The sequence below is a fragment of the Chiloscyllium punctatum genome, chromosome 2, assembly GCF_047496795.1.
Source record: "Chiloscyllium punctatum isolate Juve2018m chromosome 2, sChiPun1.3, whole genome shotgun sequence".
NCBI lineage: Eukaryota > Metazoa > Chordata > Chondrichthyes > Orectolobiformes > Hemiscylliidae > Chiloscyllium > Chiloscyllium punctatum.
Window position 1 is genome coordinate 137,165,096 of NC_092740.1, and position 24,987 is coordinate 137,190,082.

Sequence of the window (24,987 nt, forward strand, 5' to 3'; positions counted from 1 at the left end):
ACCATTATGAGACTGATATCTGATCCACCACCAGTACGTGCACTGCACTTTCTTACTCTACTCAAAATTACCTGTACTTTTCCTGCACATCCCTTCATTTGTTAGATTACTTTCCAAGCTAAGATTAGAGTGGTGCTGGAAAAAGCACAGGTCAGGCAGCATCAGAGGAGCAGGATGCTGCCTGACCTGCTGCGCTTTTCCAGCACCAATCTAATCTTGACTCTGATCTCCAGCATCTGCAGTCCTCACTTTCGCCTACTTTCAAAGTTAGATCATCTGAGGACCCACTCTGAACAAATGTACTGACTCCCCCCTTTTATAGCTCATATACCTTATCTTTTAGACTGGCCATAAGGACATCTGGAACTTTGCTTGGCAGATGCTGAATTGGTTTTACACTCTCATCTATTTTGAGATGACATTCACAAGTAGAACATTCTAATGCTATAAGCTCATCATTGTACTCCTATCGGATCTATTTCACTCAATAATTTAATGTGCTCCAACAGTTTTCAAACCTTTTTTGGTAATTTGAAGTTTTCAGTCCAAACTTTATACTTGCTTTGGCTTGCCATCTCTGATCTGGAACACCAGATATATGTTTTGTTTTTGCACTGAGCTATCTGTACCTCCTTGTTCTGCTTCCTGATGCATATAATTGGATGCAATTGATCTGATTTATTGTCACATTGACCAATGGATTCTTTCACTGTACTTGATCCTGTACCATTTTTAATTTATGTTCACTTGGTGTTCAACACATTCATTTAATGCTTTCAAAATTTCTGTTTTCTTTTTATTGCTCACCAGAGATTTAAGGTGACTTGCATGTTGAAACGACCTCTTTCCAACAGTGATAAGAGATTAGCTATATGCAGCTGTTCTGGCTTGTTAAGCAGATATGTCATGATATTGCAACTTTCCCATTGTGTATGCAAGAACTGCCAGATCTGCTTTATAACACCACTCATCTTGAACAGAGTTTCCAGAGAAAAAAATGTTGCCGTTTTGTCTGACCTAGTGTTTCAACTGTAACCTGATTTTTATTCTTTTTCAGTTGCTTGTGGCATATTTTCACAGTTCTGAACATTCCTGTGACACTGTCAATATCTGTACTTTCTACAACTTTTCAATATTCAGTGTCAACTCCCTTTCTAACACTATGGTACATGCACTCAGGACTGCATTCTGAGCTGTACTATGACTTGCTTGAAACTGATTGCAACATGGGAGCCTCGTGGTAAAGCCATATGACTATGGCAAGCCAGGGGGCCCATTAGCATGGATCACATTTATCCTCCAAAAACTGACCTGACTTTGGAATCACAATATTTATACGGCTGGTCCAGATAGTTTTCTTGTCAAAGTTAATCCCATGAATGCTAATGGTGGGATTATTAGTGGCGCGATAATGCCATTGAGTATCAAGGATCTATGCTGGCTGGAGTTCATTTTCTGGCATTTGTGTGATGTGAATGTTTTTTCCTAATTATTGGCCCAAGCCTGAAAGCTGAGGATCGACAACTGCACCTCCTCTACGATAACACTCAACACTGGAGCCCCCCAGGATGTATCCTCAACCCCCTCCTGTACTCCCTCTCCACCCACGACTGTGTTGCCAAATTCTGAACGATCGCCATCAACAAGTTTGCTGATGATACTACGGTGGTAGGACAAATATCAAACAATGATGAGTCAGAATACAGAAAGAAGACAGAGGGCTTGGTGATGTGGTGCAATGATAACAACCTCTCCCTCAATGTCAGCAAAACAAAAGAACTGATAATTGACTTCAGAAAGAAATGAGGAGAAGACATCCCCTTCTAAATCAAAGGAGCGGATGTTGAGAGAGTTGAGAGTGTCAAGTTCTGAGAAGTGATAATAACCAACAACCTGTCCTGGACTTCCGACATGGATGCAACAGTCAAGAAGGCACAACAATGCCTCTTCTTCCTCAAGTGGCTCAGGAACCTTGGCATGTTCATAAGGACCCTCACCAACTTTTATAGATGTACCTCTGAGAGCACATTGTCTGGGTGCAAATCAGCCTGGAATGGCAGCTGCTCTACCTAGGACTGTAAGAAACTATAGAAGCTAACGTTCAATCCATGGACTCCATTTATATGGCTCATTGCCACGAAAAGGCTGTCAAATCATCAAAAAACCATGATGCCCTGGTAATGATCTCCTAAAACCTCTTCTGTCAGGCAAAAGATACAAAAGCTTGAACACATGCACCAGCAAGTTTGGAACAGCTTTTTCTGTGCCATTATTAGACTGATGAATACTGTCTAACTTCAAATAACGCTGATCTTGTTAATATTGTTCTTGCCTAGTGCACACCCTGTGTGGTGTCCAAGTTTTATTTTTCACCCTATGATCTGCATGCTCTTGCTGACTATGATCTGGCTGTACTGCTCATAAACAAAGCTTTTCATTGTATTTATCTACAAGTGACAATAAATCAAATGCAGACTACTTCAATACTTGAGAAGTTGCGATGTTACCAAGCAATGTGACATCATGAGCAACTCTGTCCTTCCTGCTTCCAACATTACTGCAGTGTCTTAATTGGGCATAAAATATATTGTCGTAATTGTTGACAAATACAATTTTTTCCTGTTCTTCTTTAATGACTGAAATCACATAAGTCAGCGTAACCTTAGTATTGGATCAAAGGTTTAGGGTGAGAGGGGAAAGATATAAAAGAGATCTATGGGGCAACTTTTTCACACAAAGGGTGGTACGTGTATGGAATGAGCTGCCAGAGGAAGTAGTGGAGGCTGGTACAATTGCAACATTTAAGAGGCATTTGGATAGGTATATGAATAGGAAGGGTTTGGTAGGATATGGGCCGGGTGCTGGCAGGTGGGTCTAGATTGGGTTGGGATATCTGGTCGGCATGGATGGGTTGGACCGAAGGGTCCGTTTCCAAGCTGTACATTTCTATGACTCTATGATCTTTAAATCAAACACCTTATTTACCCACTACATCAGAATGAGACTCGATTCGAAATGAATACAATCTGACCACAGATTAGTTTTTTTTTCCCTTTTTCATCACGCAATTAGCTTGCTGGCCTTCCCAGTAAAATGGCTTGAATGTAGGAGACAGAAAGTGATGGTAGAGGGGTTGCTTTTCAGACTGGAGGCCTGTGACCAGTGATGTGCCACAGGGATCGGTGCTGGGTCCACTGCTTTTTGTTATTTACATAAATGATTTGGATATGAATATAGGAGGCATGGTTAGTAATCTGCAGATGCCACCAAAATAGGTGATGTGAGTGGAGAGTGAAGAAGATTACCTCAGAATACAATGGAACCTTAACAGATGAGCCAGTGGCCAGTGGAGTTTAATTTAGATAGATGTGAGGTGTTGAATTTTGGTAAGGCAAATCAGGGCAGGGCTTATACAGTTAGTAATAAGGCCCTGGGGAGTGTTGCCAACCAAAGGTGCAAGTGCATCGTCCCTTGAAAGTGGAGTTGCAGGTAGACAAGATGGAGAAGAAAATGTTTGCCTTCATTGCTTTGACCTTTGAGTGTAGTAGTGGGGATGTTACCTTGTAGCTGTACAGGACAATGATGAGGCCACTTTTAGAACACTACATACAATTTTGGTTGCCCTTCCACAGGAAAAATGTTGTTAAACTTGAGAGAGTGCAGAAATGATTTATAAAGATGTTGTTGGGACTGGAGAATTTGAGCTAATTGTACCTGCCTCCACTACCTCCTTTGGCAGCTCATTCCATTAATGAACCAACTTCGGTATGTAAAAGTTACCCCTCAGATCCTTATTAAATCTTTCCTCTTTCACTTTAAACCTTTGCCCTCTAGTTTAGGACTGCCCCACCCTAGGAACAAGAACATAGAACATAACAGTGCAGTACAGGCCCTTCGGCCCTCGATGTTGCGCCAACCATCATGGCTATGACCTTGCCTATACACCCTATCTGTATCCCTCATGATTTTATAAACCTCTATAATGTCACCCCTCAGCCTCCAACACTCCAGTGAAAAAAGCCCTGTAGCTCAAACCCTCCAGTCCCGTCAACATCTTTGTAAATCATTTCTGCACCCTCTCAAGTTTAACAACATACTTCCTATAGAAGGCAGGTACAATTACAACATTTCAAAAAGCATTTGGATGGGTACATGAATAGGAAGGGATATGGGCAAAATGCTGGCAAGTGGGACTAGATCAGACTGTGTTGTCGGGTCAGCATGGATGAATTGGACTGAAGAGTCTGTTTCCAGGTCATGTGACTCAATGATTCTATAATTCATAATTCATTGGCATCAAATTATTTTGGAATGTCTTGAGAATATCATTAAGAGTTCTCTTTTTGTGATTCCAGAGTTTGAGGATCCAGTACTTTAGTCATGTTGACAGTTGCACCTTAAATGATGGTCAGATGATCTGCATTTTGCTTCCTGCATATTCTGCTTAGCAAATTGTTTGTAGAGTTACATATGTATGGCACAGTTCGACTGTGCCAAATATTTTCAGTTATCACTTTCACTATCTCACCTCTGCTTTGAGTCTCTCTTAATGGCATGACATGGTCTTGAATCACAATTTGTCTCTGCAATTAGAAGTATGAACTTGGAACTTTACAGTATGGCACATGAAAAAGAGGCCACTAATCATATGTACATCTCTGCAAAGTCATCCTTCTGCACCAATTCTGTCCATTCCTTTAAGAATTTTGTAAGTAACTATGAGATGTATTCTCATTCTTCTAGACTCCAGAGAATAGAGGCCTACTGTCCTCAGTCTGTCCTCACCAAACAGTCCCCACTTTCCCAGGAATCAGTCTGGTGAATCTCCTCTACACTCCATCTCTGTCAAGTATATTCTTCTGTAGACTAGGAGATCAAAACTGCACACAAAACTTCAAGTGGGGCCTCACTCATGTTCTATATTATTTAAGCAAGACCTCTTTGCTCCTGCATTCAATTTTTCTTGTGATAAAGGCTAAGGTTTTGTGCATCTGCATGCAAGCATTAGTGACTTCTGAATAAGGACTCCAGTCTCTTTCGATATGAACACATTCCAATCTCTCACTTCATAAGAAATAGGCTGCAACTATGTTCCTCCAACCAATATGGATAATCTCACACTCGTTCACATTATGTTCAATCTAAATTTAAAATGAAAGCCATATAGTTCCAGACTACCAGAGGTTGCTTTCTCATTTTCTAACATTTCCCCATTGTGTGTCCATTACATTGGTTTCAACATATTGAATGGACAGTGCAGTGCAATGATGAGTGTTGTCACGAGACTGGATCTTGCTGGAGCGTGAGAAAGAGCACATACACATTCAATCTACAAGAACAGCCTTATGGAATAGTATACATTATGAACATGAGAGGGAAGCAATCTGTCACCAAAAACAAGAGAGGAGCCTGCATCAAATCATCTTAGACAGAGAAGAGGAGCTCTTCACTTTGACTTTAGATTACATTTGTTTCCTGCAGGAGTTTAACAAAACTTTCATCTATGTTAAGAAGTGAAACTTTCTTCACCTTCCATTGTCTCCAGTGAAGCAAGACTGAAATCTTTAGGCCTGAAACATTTTAACCAGCTTGTTAAGGAGTGTGTGAACAAGGGAGAATGGTCCCTTTTCACTATTAGCAATTTAAGTTTGCGTTAACTTTATGGATGACATCTTTTATTGTGTGTCAGCATGTGTGTGTAGATGGAATGGATGTTTGTAGCAATTCTTTTGGCTATTGTGAGAAATAATCTGTTGTTGTTCCTTCTGATTCAAAATTACAAGAAAGCCTGTTCCTTTTTTCTTCATTTTTGAAGTCACAGAACTCAAAAAAGGAAAAGAAAAACCTTTTCTGTAAAATACAGCTTTGTTGCAGTTAGCTTAGAGGTCAAAGAGTCATAGAGATGTATGGCATGGAAACAGACCCTTCAGTCCAAATCATCCATACTGACCAGATATCCTAATTAATCTAGTTCCATTTGTCAGCACTTGGCCCATATCCCTCTAAACTCTTCCTATTCATAACCCATCCAGATGTCTTTTAAATGTTGTAATTGCACCAGCCTCCACTACTTCCTCTGGCAGATCATTCCGTACACGCACTACCCTGTGTGAATAGGTTGCCCCTTAGGACCCTTTTATATCTTTCCCCTCCCACCCTAAACCTATGCCCTCTAGTTCTAGACACCCACAATCCAGAGAAAAGACCTTGTCTATTCACCTTATCCATGCCCCTCACGATGTAATAAATTTCTATAAGTTCACCCTTCAGCCTTCAGGGAAAACAGCCCCAGCCAATTCAGCCTCTCCCTATAGCTCAAACTCTTCAACCCTGGCAACATCTTTGTAAATCTTTTCTCAACCCTTTCAAGTTTCACAATATCTTTCCTATAGAAGGGAGACCAGAATTGCATACAATGTTCCAAAGTGGCCTAACCAATGTCCTGAACAGTTGCAGCATGACATCCTAACTCTTGGACTCAATGTTCTGACCAAAAATGAAAAGCAATATAAAACACCTTCTTCATTATCATTTCTACCTGTTACTCCACTTTCAAGGAACAATGAACCTGCAATCCAAGGTCTTTTTGTTCAGCAACACTCCCCAGGACCTTACTTTTAAGTGTATAAGCCCTGCCTTGATTTGCCTTTCCAAAATGCAACACCTCAAATTTAACTAAATTAGATTCCATCTGCCACTCCTCAGCCCATTGGCCCATTTGATCAAGATCCCATTGTACTCAGAGGTAACCTTCTTCGCTGAAAACTACATCTCCAATTTTGGTGTCATCTGCAAACTTACGAAAGTGTGAAAGGGGGAAAATTCTTCCCCATATGTTTTATAATAAACACATGTAACTTCCAATTTCACTTTTATAAACCTTGTTACGTGCTCCCTTCTGTGTTTTACTGCAATATGGCATCTCAAAAAGTTTACCAAGGGATTATCCAACAGACGGTGAAAGTTTAATCAAACTGACAGGAGATAGTTCCTGAATCTACAGTGTCCCTTTATTAAAATCCTAGTGCAACATCTAAAAGCATTACTTACAAATTTTGTGGAACTTGTGCTTGACATCTGCAACTGTAAATGAAGGGAGAATCTGTAAAATATGAAGCAAGACATTAGTTTGTGGTCCAGTTTCCCCACAAAAGCTTTTCATTCATGGCTACATCAAACAATCTGACCTGTTTTCAGACTTACTTACCTGATACTTTTGGCAGATAACTGGGAATGTCAAACTCATGCTAAAACATTGAAAACATCTTGTTTTGCAGAGCCAGGCTATTAGCTGCTTTTGGTGAAGTGATGGCTTCATTCTGACTCTCACTTGTCACTTTGCTGGCAGTTTATTTGTTTGGAAAACCTTTTACTTTTAGTATGCTTCCAGGAGTTTCTACCTTGAGAAAATCCTTGATAATTTGGCGAAGTGTTTCTTGCAGGTTAATAATGAAGAAGTTGGCCATCATTACTGATTCGAGTATTAGGGTAATGAGAAGTGGAGGACATGAAGATCCACGTTAAAAAACTGTGCAAAACATGGCCTCCTCTGAATGTGGTATTCAACGACAAAACTCTTAACGTCAACAGATACAATGTTGTTCATCGTTTTAGCGTTTATCTTTATCATTGCTAAAGCATTCAGAAGGTTTGCAATAAAACAAACCGTGGTGAAACAGATAACTGAATAACTGATTAAAAAAATTGAGCAACTCGTGTTTTGAAATCATATTTTTGTCATTTGCCTAGTGCTTTATCTTGTGTTTTAAGTCAGCTACCTGCACGTTGAAATACAGTTCTGGTGTATCTCAGGCTTCGAATGTCTGTGCATATGCTGTGCCAGAGACTGAGTGCTGCTTATCATTATATGAAGCTTTTTGACTCCACATGCACTGTACATTACTTACATATATACATCTTGTATTGTGCTCCCTTCTGTGCTTCACTGCAATACGTGGTTAAAAAGAAAAGGCACTCAAATAAAGTTTTTTAACATCGTCTCTCAATCCTCACTTCACATGCTCATTCCATCCTGGCGTGCTTTTTCTGACTGATTTCAGAGTCATGTGATCAGGCACATCATGAATTTCATCAGCGTCATTATACCACATAAAAACATTTTCATAAAAAGCTGCATTTCTCACTCAAACATCAGCTCATCTGAAGTTTTGCTGCCTATTTTGTACTTTATTATCAAGTCTCGGCCCTCCATGACTGCCAATTTCATCAACCTACATTGGCATTGCTCCCTTAATATTTCCAACTTAAATTTTTCATTTTGAGTTGAAATCATTTCATAGTCTCGCTATCACTAGAATATCTCTCAGCACTGTACACTTCAACACTACAACATTCCCCTGTATCAACTGGCCCTCACATGCTCTCTGTGCTTGACTTTAATTAGGCCTCTTTTACAGGATGCAACCACATAACTGTTTGCTTCAGCAGTCCATCCTTATGGTTGAGAATTTCTTCCTCCATTTCTCCTGTTTCTCCACTTTCTTGCCACAAAAGAGCTTTCATAACATTTTTTTTCCCCACTCCTCCTAATACTTGCTTTTTCAAATCAGTGATTGATATCTTCCTCCATGAAAACACCTTGGATTTAATTTTCTATTAATACAAGTTGTTGTTTGGTTTAACCTTATTTTTAGCTGTATCTGTGCTCTTCACTTCAAAAAAGGAGGCCAAATGACTGAATGGAACACAAATATTATATGTTTTCTAATAATGTGAATATTTCACACTGCAAGATCAGTGGACGTTCCCAAATTATCTTGTGGCTTTGCACCCACAATTATGAATTTTACTTGAAGACAGACCAATTAAAGAAAATGTTAAGTCACAACTGGTCTTCAGTGTTGTAATCAGCCTACTTCATGTTCATGCTAAATATTCTTATAAATGGTGATCTATGATATACCAGGCTCTAGTCTTATAGCTACATTCTTGAGAGACTTTTCTTTAAAGTCTATCTACTTTCCATCTTCTATCCATCAAGTGATTCTACCTACACTGTGTTATTTATGCTTATTGGGAATCATCCCCATGACATCATTGAAAGGCTTTTTACGTATTGACCAAATTCCTGTTTGATTCTTAGAAAGGGCCCCCATTCGTGGCCCTGATTTTAAGAGGTTATGTTCAGTTTAATGAAAGTCAATGACAAAAATTACAACCAGGGATAGCAAGTCAAACCAAAACAGTCTTACTATCACTGGGCTCACAATATCGTGAAATTACAATACTCAATGACCCTTAAAATTGCTTAATTATTCCTAACTGTAATTTTACAAAGAACAGATCTTGAGCACTGAGCTTATAATTTAAACAAAAGTTAAAAATTGTTAATACTGTAACTTCCATATGACCAAGCTAAACAACAAAGTAAAATTAAAATCCAGGACTTAAGCCCAATCTTCTTTGATCATATTCCCCCACTCATTTCCCACAGACACTGTCAAAAGATAAATTTAAAAGAATTGTAATTTGACCATTCAGTTAAGCAATTTCCAGTAATGGATGCAATGCCTTCATGCAATCCTTGAATAATGAGTTGTTTACAGACAAATAAATATATATCCAAATTCAAAGTCACTGGTGAATGTGAACAGTTCTGTGGACTTCCAGAACTAATTACTTATTTCTTACAAACTGGAATTCTTTTCTCAAAATATTCAGCAATTCTTTAACTGGATAGAAACTAGAGAGAGTAAAAATAGAGCAGTCAGTTGGAAAGCTTCTAAAATCACTGTGCACTTGCCAAAACCAGTCAGAACAGGCTTTCATTTATTTTTTAAAAAATCTATGTACTCTCTGATTGGCTGGTCAGTACTGGTCCTCCCCTGACCAACCAATCAACATCCAACCAGCCACCAGCCCTGGGCATAGCGACACATGGCGCTGAATCATCCACAGTGTTCCTTACATTAGTAATTAAGTTGTATTTTGTTCTCGGTCAGTCACCAACAGCAAACAGTTACCTTAGCTCATTTTTTTCTTTCAAAACACAGTTGTTCAAAGTTCAACTAACCCTCCTTCAATCTTAACTTCATCAAAGCAAAGAGAACAACTAGAAAAATAAAAGAAAAATGGTGAGGGTCTCTAGACACACCTACTTTTAAAAGTTACAACACAAAATCATTTCAATTCCTTTATGTTTCTTTAAATCATTCAAAACTCAATGTCCAACTGATGAACATTTCACAAGCTAGCCAGAAAAGTTTAGTAGCTTTTCTTCTTCATAATCAAATTAAAACGGACTGCTCGTGAACTTTGATAAACAAACCACAAAGAGTCATGGGAATAATTTCTGATGACGCATCTTCACAGGGCACTATTTCAGATTCATTTCACTGCGTAAAACTCCCAATGTTAGGGGAGAGCTTAACATTTAATTATGAAAAAAACACCTTACTCACCTTTAGAAATAAAGCACTTCAGGACCATTTTTGGGATTTGAGTTTTATTTTCACTTGTGAGGTTTATGATAGGATTGTCTCACTTGTGGGAATAAATGCATCAAAACACTGAGTTCTGTGAAGTATTAATCATACATTATCCTACCTCAGTTCACCCAAAGCAATCTAAATTAATCATATTTATGAGTCATTCTTGTTCTGTCTGCACCATTAATTACTAATGCTCTGACTAATGATGCTTATGACCAGGTACGAATAGATGATTTTCTCCTTTGTTGATCTACGGTGATGCCATATGTATCATTTCAGTTATTCTAAAATTCTGGAAGTATATGAGCATGAAAAATTATTTGTCACTTACTATTATCAACATTATACATACATAGTTTAAAAATGTGGATGCATTTTTCAATGATATCAATTGTACCATGGTAGCTTTACATTTCAAGCTTTTGATTATCAGGAGTAAGCATAATGTTTCTTCATGAAAAATCACTCTGCCACTGATTCATTCACAGTTCTATATTTCAAGTAATAGCAGTCTTTTTATCTTATTTTAACAATTACCAACCATGTGAATGTGGGAAAGAAAAAGGAAACCCAATGATGCTCTGTTAATTTTTGATAAGAACAAAAACAATCTGCTTGAACTGAGCCGGATGTCAGTTCAACATTATTACAAATTATGCTGCCATTTCTTTTGAGTCAAGGCAAATTAATTTTGGATGTCAATCAACAAAATGTGACAAAATGACCCACAAAATGACCCACAAAATGCTGTAGATCAGGAAACAATTAGCCAGCTTGATTCTCCTTTTTTAAAAAGGAAAGGCAGAGGAATAACCTAATAAAGGTCTTGAGAGTTATGAAACATTTTGACAGAGTGCATACAGAATGAGTATGTCTAATCTTGGAAGAACATTTCGTAGAATCCCTAAAATGTGGAAGCAGGTAATTTGGCCCTTCAAGTCCACACTGGCCCCTCTGAAGAGCATACCCCCACCAGACCCATTCCTGTAAACCCTATGTTTTTCCATGGCCAATCCACCTAGCCTACACATCCCTGGACACTCTGGGAAATTTAGCATGCCGATCTAACTACCCTGCACATCTTTAGACTGTGGAAGAAAACTGGAGACATGATGAAACCCATGCAGATATGGGGAGACTGTACAAACTCTACACAGTCGCCCAAAGGTGGAATCAAGCCTGGATCCTTGATGTCGTGAGGCAACAGTGCTAACCACTGAGCTACTATGCCACCCTTATTTATCAAGAAGCCATCAATATATTGCCAACATGGAATCTATTAGGGAATTCAGAAGTACTTTCTTTATCCAAAAAGATTGGTGAGATTGTGGAATTCATTACCACAGGAAGAGCAATAATTATCTAGCATAGATACATGTGAGGGGAAGCAAGTTAAAAATTAGATTAGATTACTTACAGTGTGAAAACATGCCCTTCGGGCCAACAAGTCCACACCGATCCGCCGAAGCACAACCCACCCAGACACATTCAACTACATTTACCTCTGCATCCAACACTACGGGCAATTCAGCATGGCCATTTCACCTGACCTGCACATTTTTGGACTGTGGGAGGAAACCCACGCAGACACGTGGAGAATGTGCAAACTCCACACAGTTACCTGAGGCGGGAATTGAACCCGGGTCTCTGGTGCTGTGAGGCAGCAGTGCTAACCACTGTGCCACTGTGCCACCGTGCCGCCCACTTCTTCTGCCGCCTCCGCCTCCGAGCTTACTTTCACAATCAGGACTCCCGCCCACATTCCGAGAACCCCATCGCCCTCCTCCAACGCACTGCATCCACCTGGACACCCCGAGCTGGCCTATTACCTGCCCTCGACCTCTTCATTTCCAACTCCGCTGGGACATTAACCACCTCAACCTGTCTACCCCTCTCCCCCACCTCTCACCCTCACAACGCGCAGCCCTCCAATCCCGACCTCACCATTAAGCCAGCAGATAAAGGGGGCGCAGTGGTAGTCTGGCACACTGACCTCTACACCGTTGAAGCCAAACACCAACTCGAGGACACCTCTTCCTACCGCCCCCTCGACCATGACCCCACCCCCCATCACCAAACCATCATCTTCCAGACCATACAGAACCTCATCACCTCAGGAGATCTCCCACCCACAGCTTCCAACCTCATAGTCCGGGAACCCCGCACTGCCCGGTTCTACCACCTTCCCAAGATCCACAAGCCTGACCACCCTGGCCGACCCATTGTCTCAACATGCTCCTGCCCCATTGAACTCATTTCTACCTACCTCGACATTGTTCTATCCCCCCTAGTCCAGGAACTCCCCACATATGTTCGAGACACCACCCATGCCCTCTCCCTCCTCCAAGACTTTGGTTTCCCCGGCCCTCAATGCCTCATCTTCACCATGGATATCCAATCCCTCTACACCTCTATCCGCCATGACCAGGGCCTCCAGGCCCTCCGTTTTTTCATCTCCCTATGTCCCCAACAGTACCCTTCCACTGACACTCTCATTCATTTGGCTGAACTGGTCCTCACCCTGAACAATTTCTCCTTCGAATCCTCCCACTTCCTCCAGACCAAAGGGGTAGCCATGGGCACATGTATGGGCCCCAGTTATGCCTGTCTCTTTGTTGGCTACGTAGAGCAGTTGATCTTCCGTAATTACACCGGCACCACTCCCCACCTCTTCCTCCGCTACATTGATGACTGCATTGGTGACACCTCATGCTCCCGCGAGGAGGTTGAGCAAGTCATCAACTTCACCAACACATTCCACCCTGACCTTAAATTTACCTGGACCATCTCTGACACCTCCCTCCCCTTCCTGGACCTCTCCATCTCCATTAATGATGACCGACTTGACACTGACATTTTTTTACAAACCCACTGACTCCCACAGCTACCTGGATTACACCTCTTCCCACCCTACCTCTTGCAAAAAGCCATCCTGTGTTCCCAATTCCTCCACCTCCATCGTATCTGCTCCCAGGAGGACCAGTTCCACCACAGAACACACCAGATGGCCTCCTTCTTTAGAGACCGCAATTTTCCTTCCCACGTGGTTAAAGATGCCCTCCAATGCATCTCGTCCACATCCCACACCTCCGCCCTCAGACCCCACCCCTCCAACTGTAACAAGGACAGAACGCCTCTGGTGCTCACCTTCCACCTTACCAACCTTCACAAAAACCAAATCATCTGCCGACAATTCCGTCACCTCCAAAAAGACCCCACCACCAGGGACATATTTCCCTCCCCACCCCTTTCCACCTTCCGCAAAGACCGATCTCTCCGTGACTACCTGGTCAGGTCGACAACCCACCCTCCCATCCTGACACCTTCCCCTACCACCGCAGGAATTGCAAAACCTGCGCCCACACTTCTCCTTCACCTCCAAGGCCCTAAAGGAGCCTTCCACATCCAAAGTTTTACCTGCACATCCACCAATATCGTTTATTTTATCCGTTGCTCCCGATGCAGTCTCCTCTACATTGGAGAGACTGGACGCCTCCTAGCAGAACGCTTTAGGGAACATCTCTGGGACACCCACACCAATCAACCACACTGCCCTGTGGCCCAACATTTCAACTCCCCTTCCCACTCTGCCGAGGACATTGAGGGAGGATAGAATAGAAGTTTATGATGATGTGGTTAGATGAGGAAAGATAGTAGGAGGATTGAAGAGAACATAAACACAGTGTGGACTAGTTAGCTCAACAGCTTGTTTCTGCGCTGTAAATTATTTTTTACAAAGCACTCACCCTATGTTCCTCAGTTTATGACAACATTAACTTGAACAGATGCAGACATGAAGATGGAAATCACAGTCGAAGCTGAATCTGCCAATTTTCTGAGATTTTCCCTCACATTTACAAACACTGATGGAGATGAAAAGAGTGTTGGGGAGGGGGAAGGGGGCACTATCAGTAAGGCTATGTCTGTTGCCCTTCTATTCTGATATTAACTAGGAGACTGGGACCAGCAGAAGAATGCCTTCTGCTAAAAGTCTGTGTAATTCCACCTTAACCATTGATGAAACTCCCTCCATCCCACTGCAAATTTGGTATGGGATTCATGGGATCACATGAATCTGTTGAGTGGAGTTTCACTCTAACACACCTCTGGTGACTGAGGATACGTTTGAGAATTTCAAGAGCCTGTAAGACCAAAAGCAGCAGATACATGGGAGTGTCACCAGTTGCAATTTCCTCTCCAACCCACACACCATCCAGACTTAGTATTAAAAAAAACCATTCTTTCACAGTCACTGCATCAAAAACCTTTTCTAACTGTACAAGGAATGCAGCCAATGGACTGTAGCAATTCAAGTATTGCAGCTTACCACCACCTTCTTGAGGCCAAACAGATTTGTCAATAAATGCTGACCTACACCAATACCCATATGTCACAAAGGAATAACAATAAAGCCACTCATAAATAACATTCTCATTGATCAGTTCAGTTTACTGAAAATGGCATAAACATTTCAAATTAGCTTGATGCATTTGCTGACATATACAAATAGTTCTCCTATAATACTGTAGTTGCATTCCTATCTGATGCAGCGTTATAGAAAATTGTGCAATAGAAATAATGTGACCTATGGGAAAAACATAGCTAGGGGACGAACCACCAAGAATACCAGTAAAAATCGTAAACTAAAATGATAGTTAGCCTAACACAAACAAAAGCACAGAGTAAGTAAATTTTGACCTGCTGCATAGCACTGTATTACTCTCCATTGGCATCTATACCTGCTGGCTGCTCTATATTCTAGCCAGTCTTCTGATCCCATCCAACAGTAACACTGCACAAGTCAGATCCCAGAATGAAACCTGCCTTCATAGATCAAGGGCTAAATCTTAATTTATTTTGCTAAGTGTCAATTTTACCAAGCTTTTCAGAGGGTTTCACATTGTGGTGCTTGGGGTCAACAATCACCATATTTTACAAAACCCACTTGATTTATTACCTACCCCACCCTTTGGTACACGTCTCACACATTCTAGCACCATCAGACCATGTGACATTGTCAAAACAACTCATCACTTCCTGGATATCCCATGGTACATCCATGGTGCAGCACCATATTTAAAAATATATTGTGCACCCCGACAAGAGCGGTCAGTCTGGAGCTGCCCTGCATGGTTCCTGGCATTGACCCTGGACATGGCACACAAGGTGCCTCTCTTTGTTGGCTGGGAGATGATGATGGGAATGCGGTGATGCAAAGGCAGGATGTCCTTTTCTCCCAGGCAAACGGAAAACATCATCCTACTGGAACAACGCCAACCTACACCAGGGTTGCCATCCAGTCCAAGACAGTCTTGACCATCGGAAGGAATGCACAGAATGTGGGAAGAAGATCAATGACTTTCTCCACTCAGCCAGTGAAATGCCACCATCTGCTCATTGGTACCTCACACTGACTCTATGTCTGCTACTGTACCCACCATTTCCTGCAACATCTTCCCCACTCACTCTCATCCTTGCTAACGCCTGACCCTGACTATCCCTGAATCGCTTCTGCAGAGCCTACTCACTCCCTCACGACATCTCCGCACAAGCACCAAAAGGTGCCACCCACCTAGCTCTCCCTCACCCACTGTGTGCAGAGTTTCCTGATTCTGACCACCCTGAGCAGCTGGCTGACCACATCCAATCCCCCCACTCATTTTTTTTTTGCAGTTGATTACCATAGTGATTAGTCACCGAAACAGATTCACATAAGTTTGCAGATATTCTTTAACATCCAAAGACTTTTTTTAAACAAAGAGAAAGAGAGAAAATAAGCTCTTAATATAAACAACAAAGCCAAGTTTCAAACTGCTCTTCAATATTGTCCTTTTACTGTTAGTCAACTCCAGTGAAATTTCACTCTCATCTCAACTATTTTAAGTTTTTAAAAGTTTACAGACTGCTCCCAACTTCTTGTCCTCAGGCTGCAGAGACATTTTCACGATGCTTTTCCAAGTTCACTAGCAAAAACAGTTCACAATGCCTTTTACGGACCTCCTCACAAGAAAGCGCACGGGTCAACTGATCGTGAAATGCCGTCGCGGAATCTCGTCCTCTACGCACTGCGACACCTAATGCCAGGGATGAGAATCGCGTAACAGCGAACAGGAGTTCAATTCATATAAAAAAAAGTCGGCAATTTGCAAATCACGTTACACACAAATTGTTTAATAAATGTGTGTTATAGAAGAGCTACCTGCAGTTAGCAACAGGAGCATTGTAATACTGGAACTAAGTTTTTAGGTTTTATGCAGATTAAGGATGTTAATTGAAATAAAAACAAAGTCTGACAGCACTTGTGGAGAGAACAACAGAGTTAATTTTTTGACTCCAATATTCCTCAGAACTAAAGAAATCGCAAAAAGTCTAAAGTTGTTTAAATTAGGATTCCAGAATTCTGCAGATCAAAGCTAAATAACAGAATCATTTGCCTGGTTTGAAAGTTATGAAAAAAAAATGCATTAAAAGAAATTGCTAGTTTGGAGACAGCATGTCTGGACAGAGTGTGATGTTTATAACCTAAAAAAGTCTTATATTTTATTAACAAGAAATAAATTGTCAACAACTTTCCAGTGAGAATGAAACATAGATGGTGAGACATTGCCACCTATTGATGATGTGATATTTGAAATATAAGGATCACAAGACAATAGTCTTACAATGCAGAAAAACTCATCTGATAACATACATCAAGATTCAGTCATTAGTTGATAACTGCGGAGAACTGACTGATTTGGTAAATAATTCAGATATGGATTATAAATATAAATGTAAATATAAATGTATAGATCTGCTTGTACATTGTCTCAATTTCAGTACGAATCCTAAGCTGTTTTAGCTTTCATACGTAAGCTTATACCATTGAAAATAAATGACTCGGAAGAAGGGCTTATGCCCGAAACGTCGATTCTCCTGCTCCTTTGATGCTGCCTGACCTGCTGCCCTTTTCCAGCAACACATATTTAAGCTCTGATCTCCAGCATCTGCAGTCCTCACTTTCTCAAGATATGGTCAAAAGAATGGATGTGAGCAGTTGGAATTTATGTGATTGCAAAGATATTAGAGCACATCTTGGAATTTAGGAGTAGACAAGACTGCAAAGGTGGTGTGAGGTGAGCCCTTGGTTAATTTGAAAACAGAGGCAAGAATTGTTTGGTCATTAGAAAAGGGCTGCAAAGGAAGAAAGATTAAAAGAGGGCAGGAATTTGTAGAACTAGAGATTATGTAGGTCATAATGTTGGTGAGAAGGATGAATGAAAAATAAGCAAATTGCTCCTATACTAAACCTTTGAAAATGTCATTGCTACTGAAGTACATTTTGAAGTATAGTCACTATGGCAATACAGTAAATGTAATTGTCAGTGTGCATGCTGCAAAGGCAATGAAATACTTCATAATTATTGCTGCATGACTCAACAAACCAATAGGAGAATTGGGTATAGGTTAACACCATTTATTTTCAGATGTATGCAAGGAGGGTAAGTCTTGCAGAGATTCCAAGAATTAAAATAAAATTGCGTATTGCAATTCCCATGGTATGCTATCTAGGTGTTTAATGTCATGTACTCTTTTCTCAAAGTATGCAGAGGCATTGACTGTACTACACTCAAGGCCTGCATAATCTTCCTCACAGTGCTGCATTCATTTGACTAGGCTGAGCCAAAGGTTATACGTCCAGCAGTGAACAAAAATCTGTTCAAGACAAAATTAACAAAGTTATAAAAGAATATAAATTCAGAACGATATCTCTGGGTTAACTCAAAACTTTCTACAGGTTATTCTTGAGATGGAAGGTTGTCTGTAGAGTATTCAGCTTGGGATACAAGGAGTAGACTGTTAAGTCCAAAGATGTGCAGATCAGGTGAATTGGACACACTAAATTGTCCATAGTGTTAGGTGTATTAGTCAGGAGTGAATGTAGGGGAATGGGTTGCTCTTCGGAGGGGCAGTGTGGACTTGTCGGGCCGAAGGGCCTGTTTCCACACTATAGAGAATCTAATTAAAAAATATAAATGGACAGCAGCTGGTCTCACTCTCACAACTCAAAAACTCTTAAAATTACTGTAAATTTTAACTGCTTTCACGTATCAGATTCCCCACCCGCCTTCTTTGTTTTTGCTTTAACAGGGGTAATAAAACTCCACTGTCCTTCATACTGGCAATCCACAGAATTGACTTTTTTTTTGTTTTTGATGTGGTTAAATTACATTTCATGGTGAATGTATTAGGTATGTGACAGAAAAGAAAATAAAACTTGTCATAACTGACCACAAGGAGCTTAAGAGATGAGGTATGACCCTGGTCCTCACTTGGTCATCATGTAATTTGAACCCACGGCAAACAAAAAGATTGAAATGAGGAAATAAACTTTTCCCAGAAAAGCTCTGGCCTTTTGAAAAATACAGCTATCACAAGAAGGTTTTTTTGAGACTCTCAGAGCTAAGATGTCCATGTTTGATGTTAGTGCTTTCATTGGACAGGATGAAACAACTTACAGAAAACTAAAGGCCTTGTTCTTGGAAGAACTTACAAGAATGACTGAACGCTTAAAAATGGAGCTCTGCCTGAAGGCCAGAAAAACAGAAATTGCAAAACCAGTTAACTATTAACTGTCTCATACCTATGGTGTCTCTCACATCTAATTCTGACCCTCTTTTACGACACATATTCCCAGAACAACTTATCGCTCAGAGGATATCCACAGAAAAACTGGCACCCCATGAGTTCATGCCATCTTTGACCTGGACACTGTTGGTAATCTGCCATTGCCCAATGCCAGCAATAGAAGATGCAGCAGTAAAAAAAACTGTCCATGCCAACATATCTGCCTCACATTGCCTACCCTGCCTTCTTACCCAAATCACAGTTTAAACACCTCATCCTATGCTTTATAGGTCTGAAGCAACATCCTGCCTGAACACACTATTAGTCAATGCTACCCTAAGCTCAATGTCCACTGTAGATCAGCAGCTTGTCTCTGTCTAGGAGACAAGCAATTGGGCAAGGAATAACAGGAGCTTCCATTTGCAGACACAAGAGCATATACAAATAAAACCACTAGAGGCTGCAAACCAGATTTCTGTGTCATGGCCAATGATTAATTCACAGTCTGTGATTGCTACACCCAGCTCTCAACCATTGGAACTAAGTGTCAATGAGTCTTTGCCTGACATGAAGTGCCAATGCAGCTAAGCTCTATCATGAACAATGGACAGCTTTGTTCACCCCAGTGTCTTCATCTTCCTCCTGGGCAAACTGCTGCCAGTCCCCCAGTTCCTCTCCATCCAACAAGTCCAGCTCAGTTGTGCAGGATGGCGTGGCACACTTGCTCCAGATTATACTGAAGAATCTTCCCTCCAGTTATCAGTGTACTGGGCACACACCTCAGAAAGTGGCAAAGGTGGTCACAGGTCACCTAAACATTAAGGGAATGTCTAACTGTTGATGAATTCTGCAGAGTTGGGATATGGCATCTCAGTGCCACGTGTGTGCAGCTGATAATACTCTGCAACTGACAAAGTTGGATGTTCCTGAATCCGACTGCCTGGGTTGCAGCATTGGCCTCAGCATGGGGGATTAGAATGTGCCCAGATGGCACCATTTACTGTTTTGATCCCCTGGAAGGAGCCAGTACCATTGAAAATCAGAGCGGCTGTTACCATCACAGCCACATGGATATGATGACTTCCCCCAGTCCTGCAGCCCTCAGGTCTTGCTTCAGCATTCAACATAGTTCTATCCCAGCATGTGTGGGCACATGGACCCTGCATCAGCACTGTGCCTTGTTCATGCCCAGGAAATGGAGTCGAGGTTAAAATATTCTGGGCCTTCTGCGTGTTCCACTCTTCCTATGAGGCCCAATAGAAGTGAGTTCTCCCCAGGCTGGATGTTTCTCATCCTCTGCAGGGCCTTACCATTGCTCCTTGTGCTTGTCATTGGTCCTGCACCTCCTCCATCTGTCTTCACCTTCTTAGTAAGGCTGCTACAGTAACCAACATCCCATGTATGATAAGGTCCATTACACTCAGTGGAAAGTAACACTAATGGGCTCAGAAAAGGTGATTGCATTTCTTAAACCTCAGAACAGTCACCCGTGGTCTACCTTTCAGATGAGGGAGGAGCTCAGTTCAACACACAATGAAACATGCTGCGCAAAGATAACGAGGAGCATGTCTCTAAATTCCCTTCACACTCAGTCAGTCTGTGCAGCAACTTGGTGAAATTGTTGCCTCAGCTGAGGTGACCCCCACCCTCCACAATGTCATTGAGAAGGGAGTGCAACTCACCAATACTCCTCATTCCCAGACCGATATAAAGTTCTCAACTTCTCACTGCATTCAGCGTAGACCAATGTTACATTTACATGGCAATAATGAAGCAAAGTTGTGTGCCTCACACAACATCCTTTCTGTATAATAAACAATGGCAGTCATAGAATAGAATCCCTACAGTGTGGAAACAGGCCATTCAGCCCAACAAGTCCATACCCACTCTCTGAAGATTCACCTACCCAGACCCATTTCCCTACCCAATTAGTCTACATTCCCCCTGACTAATGCACCAAACCTACACATCCCTGAACACTATGGGCAATTTATCACAGCCAACTCACCAAACTTGCGTTATCTTTGAACTGTGGGAGGAAACCACAGCATCCAAAGAAAACCCACACAGACACGGGAAAAATGTGTAAACTCCACACAGACAGTGGCCTGAGGCTGAAACCTGGGTCCCTGGCACTGTGAGGCAGCAGTGCTAACCACTGAGCCACCGGGCCACCCGCATTGCTTCCTGAATGCAATTCCTGGGTATCAGAGGTGCCAGGATGGCCATGAGAGATTGGCAGGTGCCAGATACTAATGTCCTTGGATGGGGGCTGGGCATTGGTCTGGTGCCCGTGGATCAAGCTGTGGGGCTGTGTCTTCATTGAACACAATATGGAGTCATTACTCCACAATATGGAGTAAGTGGTGAGCTGAATTAGTCAGGTATCTGCTCTGATTTTCATGTTGGGTTTTCTCACCTCCTAGCTTATTTTACAAGGTCAGTAAGGTGAGAAGCCAAATGTTAATGAGGCAAATTGGTGTTTGACAAGCAATAACCTTCCTTAATTGATAATTTACTGCCAAGCGAAAAACTCATCACATTGCTTGTGAAAAGCTAACACTTGTGGCTGCTAACAATGAGATGAATCTCGCTGGACTTCTCATTCAATTGTGTCACACCGATAAGATTCAGCCCTTGACTCTAGTCCCATATTACTTCCATGATCAGTGCAGGAATGTGTCATTTTTGCTTCATCATTTATATCCAAGCAGTGGAGTAGCAGAAACCAAAATTGAGAGGGTGGTGATTATAATTTTACTGAAACGAGGAACAACGTGTATGGTATTTTCAAGGCTCTTTCATATTACATTAAAAATGCAATGATTAAGCTCTAATTGTCTGAAACTAATTGTCTTTCCAATTTGCAATGGCAACAGAAGCATCTTGCTATTAATTTAACCCAACATTCCTTAGCTATCAAACATTCAAAGTCATCTTATTGTCCAATTATTTTTCAGATGTCATTGAACTGTTTTACAAGACTTACTTGTAGGAATACAAATGGAGTGCAAGATCACTGGATTGATATTAAATAAAAATAAAATGAAATGTGACTGGTCAAATGAGTTCTAGCTGTTTTGTTTTTGGCTAAAACAACTCATCTTTCAATTCAGTGCACATAAATATTATAGATAATGCAGTCAGCGATGTGATGTGATTAGTGTCCCTCTTAGGTGGCTGAATACAGCCCACTCTATATACCAATCATTCTCCATATAATATTCTTCATAAAACAGCAACATTTTCTTTATTGCCTTATTTAATTTTCTGTGCAGTTACCACCAAATTTCTCATCTTATTTAAAAACAATGCATTTTTCATGATACTAGAGTTCTAAACATCTTCCCGTGTGAATGAGTGACCAGCTGTGAGAAACTTACTCCACATTATTGTGAATGTCATTTGTTTATTCTTTCCAGAGTTTTCTTTAGAATGTCAGCAGATTATTAATAATTGTGAGCTATCATATTTGCATGGATTTGTCACAGCAGAAACAGCAAACACCAAAATATGGACTTTAAACAATATCATTATGAGATCAAGGATCCACGAGCACATTCCTTTTACTTTAATGCAAATCTCACTTCTTCTTACCAATATTTAAAGAGATTGAGCAAAGGGTTTTTGAACAATTGATGTGAATGCTGGAAATCTGAGATTAAAATAACTAGTATCTAATGATCCTGAACCAAACCTATGAGAACCAAAGTCAAGCAAAAATGTGCACTACATTTACAACATACTTTTCACTCCAGTATTACATTAATATAGATCATGTCTGAGCACACAAACAGCTGATTTGGCCTAAATGATCTCTGCTGGTGGTTATGTTCTATACAGGTTTTTTCATTCCTTTTCCATCAAGACCAATCAGCATAATTTCAATGCTCTTTGTTCTCTCTTATGTAACAAACTAGCTTTGTCCTAACTGTATCCATTTTATTAATTTCAATTAATCTTTATGGTAGAGTATTACACATTATTAGCCACATTGGTCTACCCTTATTAGCAATGCCCATATGCAGCACAATTCAAGCAATTTAGGAAAAGTTCAATGACTAGTATTTGATTGTCTATTTCTCAATGCCTTCTACATTTATTGATGACACTTTGAGGTATTGTTGCACAATATTGTTCCTCAATTTCCTTTTGAATGCTCAAGGTTCTCTGGATTTACTCCGAATTTTCATAGTAATACTTAATTAGGGCGATACAGAGATACATCTTAGTTATATAACAGAGTCTAGAAATGGCATTTGATTACTTGATATAAGTTGTTCAGAGTTTTATTCTTTGAATCATGTCATGATTCAATTTTGAAGCAGAAAATGAAGAAAATTGATCTGAGTACAAATAAGAGATTTCCAATAAAAAAAAGTCTACTTATCTTTTTCACTTCCATTAATTGAGAAAACCGATATGCATTTTGAGCATTTTCTGTTTACACCTCAGATTCCAAACGTTTGCAACCCTTCTATTCTAATAATTATTTCACATGCTCTTTACTCTTCATTTGGTAATCATAAAACAGATCATCATTCTACAAAACACAAAGGGTTAAATTTTCCTCATTTTTAGCGAATGTCGATTTGAGACAGAGATTAAAGGCATATGGTCTGCTATGGCCCATGTCAAATTTTCTCACATAATTCTCAGTTCTCTGCTGTACTCCCTGTACATCTGCGACTGTGTTGCCAAATTCAGAATGAATGCCATCTTTCAGTTTGTCAACAACACCACATAGTAGGATGAAAATCTAACAACAACAAGCCAAAATACAGAAGGGAGTTAGAGGGTTTGATGACATGGTGCAATGAAAACAACTTCCTTCAGCAAACCTAAAGAATTGATCATTGACCTTGGTACAAAAGAAGGAGTGTACACATTTTCCCCTCAACCCCCTTCCATCTACATCAATGGAACTGAGTCTGAAAGGGTAGAGAGCATCAAGTTCCTCGGAGTGATGGTAACCAAGGACCTGTCCTGGTCTTCCTATGTAGTTGTGCTGGTCAAGAAGGCACAACAATGCCTCTTCTTCCTCAAGCGGCTCAGGAAATTTGGCGTGTCCATAAGGACCTTCACAAACTTTTACAGATGTAACATTGAAAGCATACGGTCCAGGTGCATAATGCCGACTGCTTTGCCCAGGATCACAGGAAACTACAGAGTGTGGTTTCCTCAACCCAGGCCACCATGGGAGCAATCCATGGACTCCAATTATCTGATTCGCTGCCATGGAACAGCTGCCAACATCATCAAAGACCTATCACATCCCAGGAATGATCTTTAACAATCTCTTCTATCAGATACAGAAGCCTGAACACACTCACCAGCAGGTTCAAGAACAGCTTCTTCCCAGCCATTATTAGACTGATGAATGAACTCTGTAGCCTCAAATAATGCTGACCTTGTTAACATTGATCTCTCGTGTACGCCCTGCACAATGTAACCTGTATGGCTCCATCTAAATCTTTTGTTATGCATATCCTTGCTTACTATGATCTGCCTGTGCTGCTTATGAACAAAGATTTTCACTGTACTTCGGTACAAGGGACAATAAATCAATTAATCAATCAATCAAATAGAAAGTAGGCTTCTTTGGGGCCCGTCCCATGGAATTATGTAGCAGGAAACTTGGAATTACTTCTTGCTGTTCGACTTTACAACTTTCATGCCACTGGGTGACATATTTAAAGACCAACTGCTCACCTTTTCAGATGTTACGAGTCAAAAATACTTCATCTGAAATAACTTCACAGAAGCTGTTATCCTGTCGCCAAGTCCCCCTTTAAGGAGAGCCTTGGCACTGATCCAGTTCCATCCAATCCAGTAACAGGATGTATGACACTCTTGTCCTTATCTAACAGCCCGGGCTCCCTGATTAGACCCGGTTAACAGCCCCAGTCAGAGAACTATTATTCCACCT

At 40.8% G+C, this 24,987-nt stretch overlaps 1 protein-coding gene across 4 annotated transcripts in view; it reads right to left on the reverse strand.

Annotated features, from left to right (window-relative positions):
- LOC140490231 (trans-2,3-enoyl-CoA reductase-like) overlaps positions 1–24,987 on the reverse strand; it is a 175,493-nt gene that overhangs the window by 144,799 nt on the left and 5,707 nt on the right. For all 4 annotated transcript variants that reach the window (XM_072589092.1, XM_072589091.1, XM_072589089.1 and 1 more), the window contains one exon: positions 7,051–7,102. In XM_072589092.1, coding sequence (XP_072445193.1) covers positions 7,051–7,102 — 52 coding nt within the window. The remainder of the gene's footprint in view (positions 1–7,050; positions 7,103–24,987) is intronic.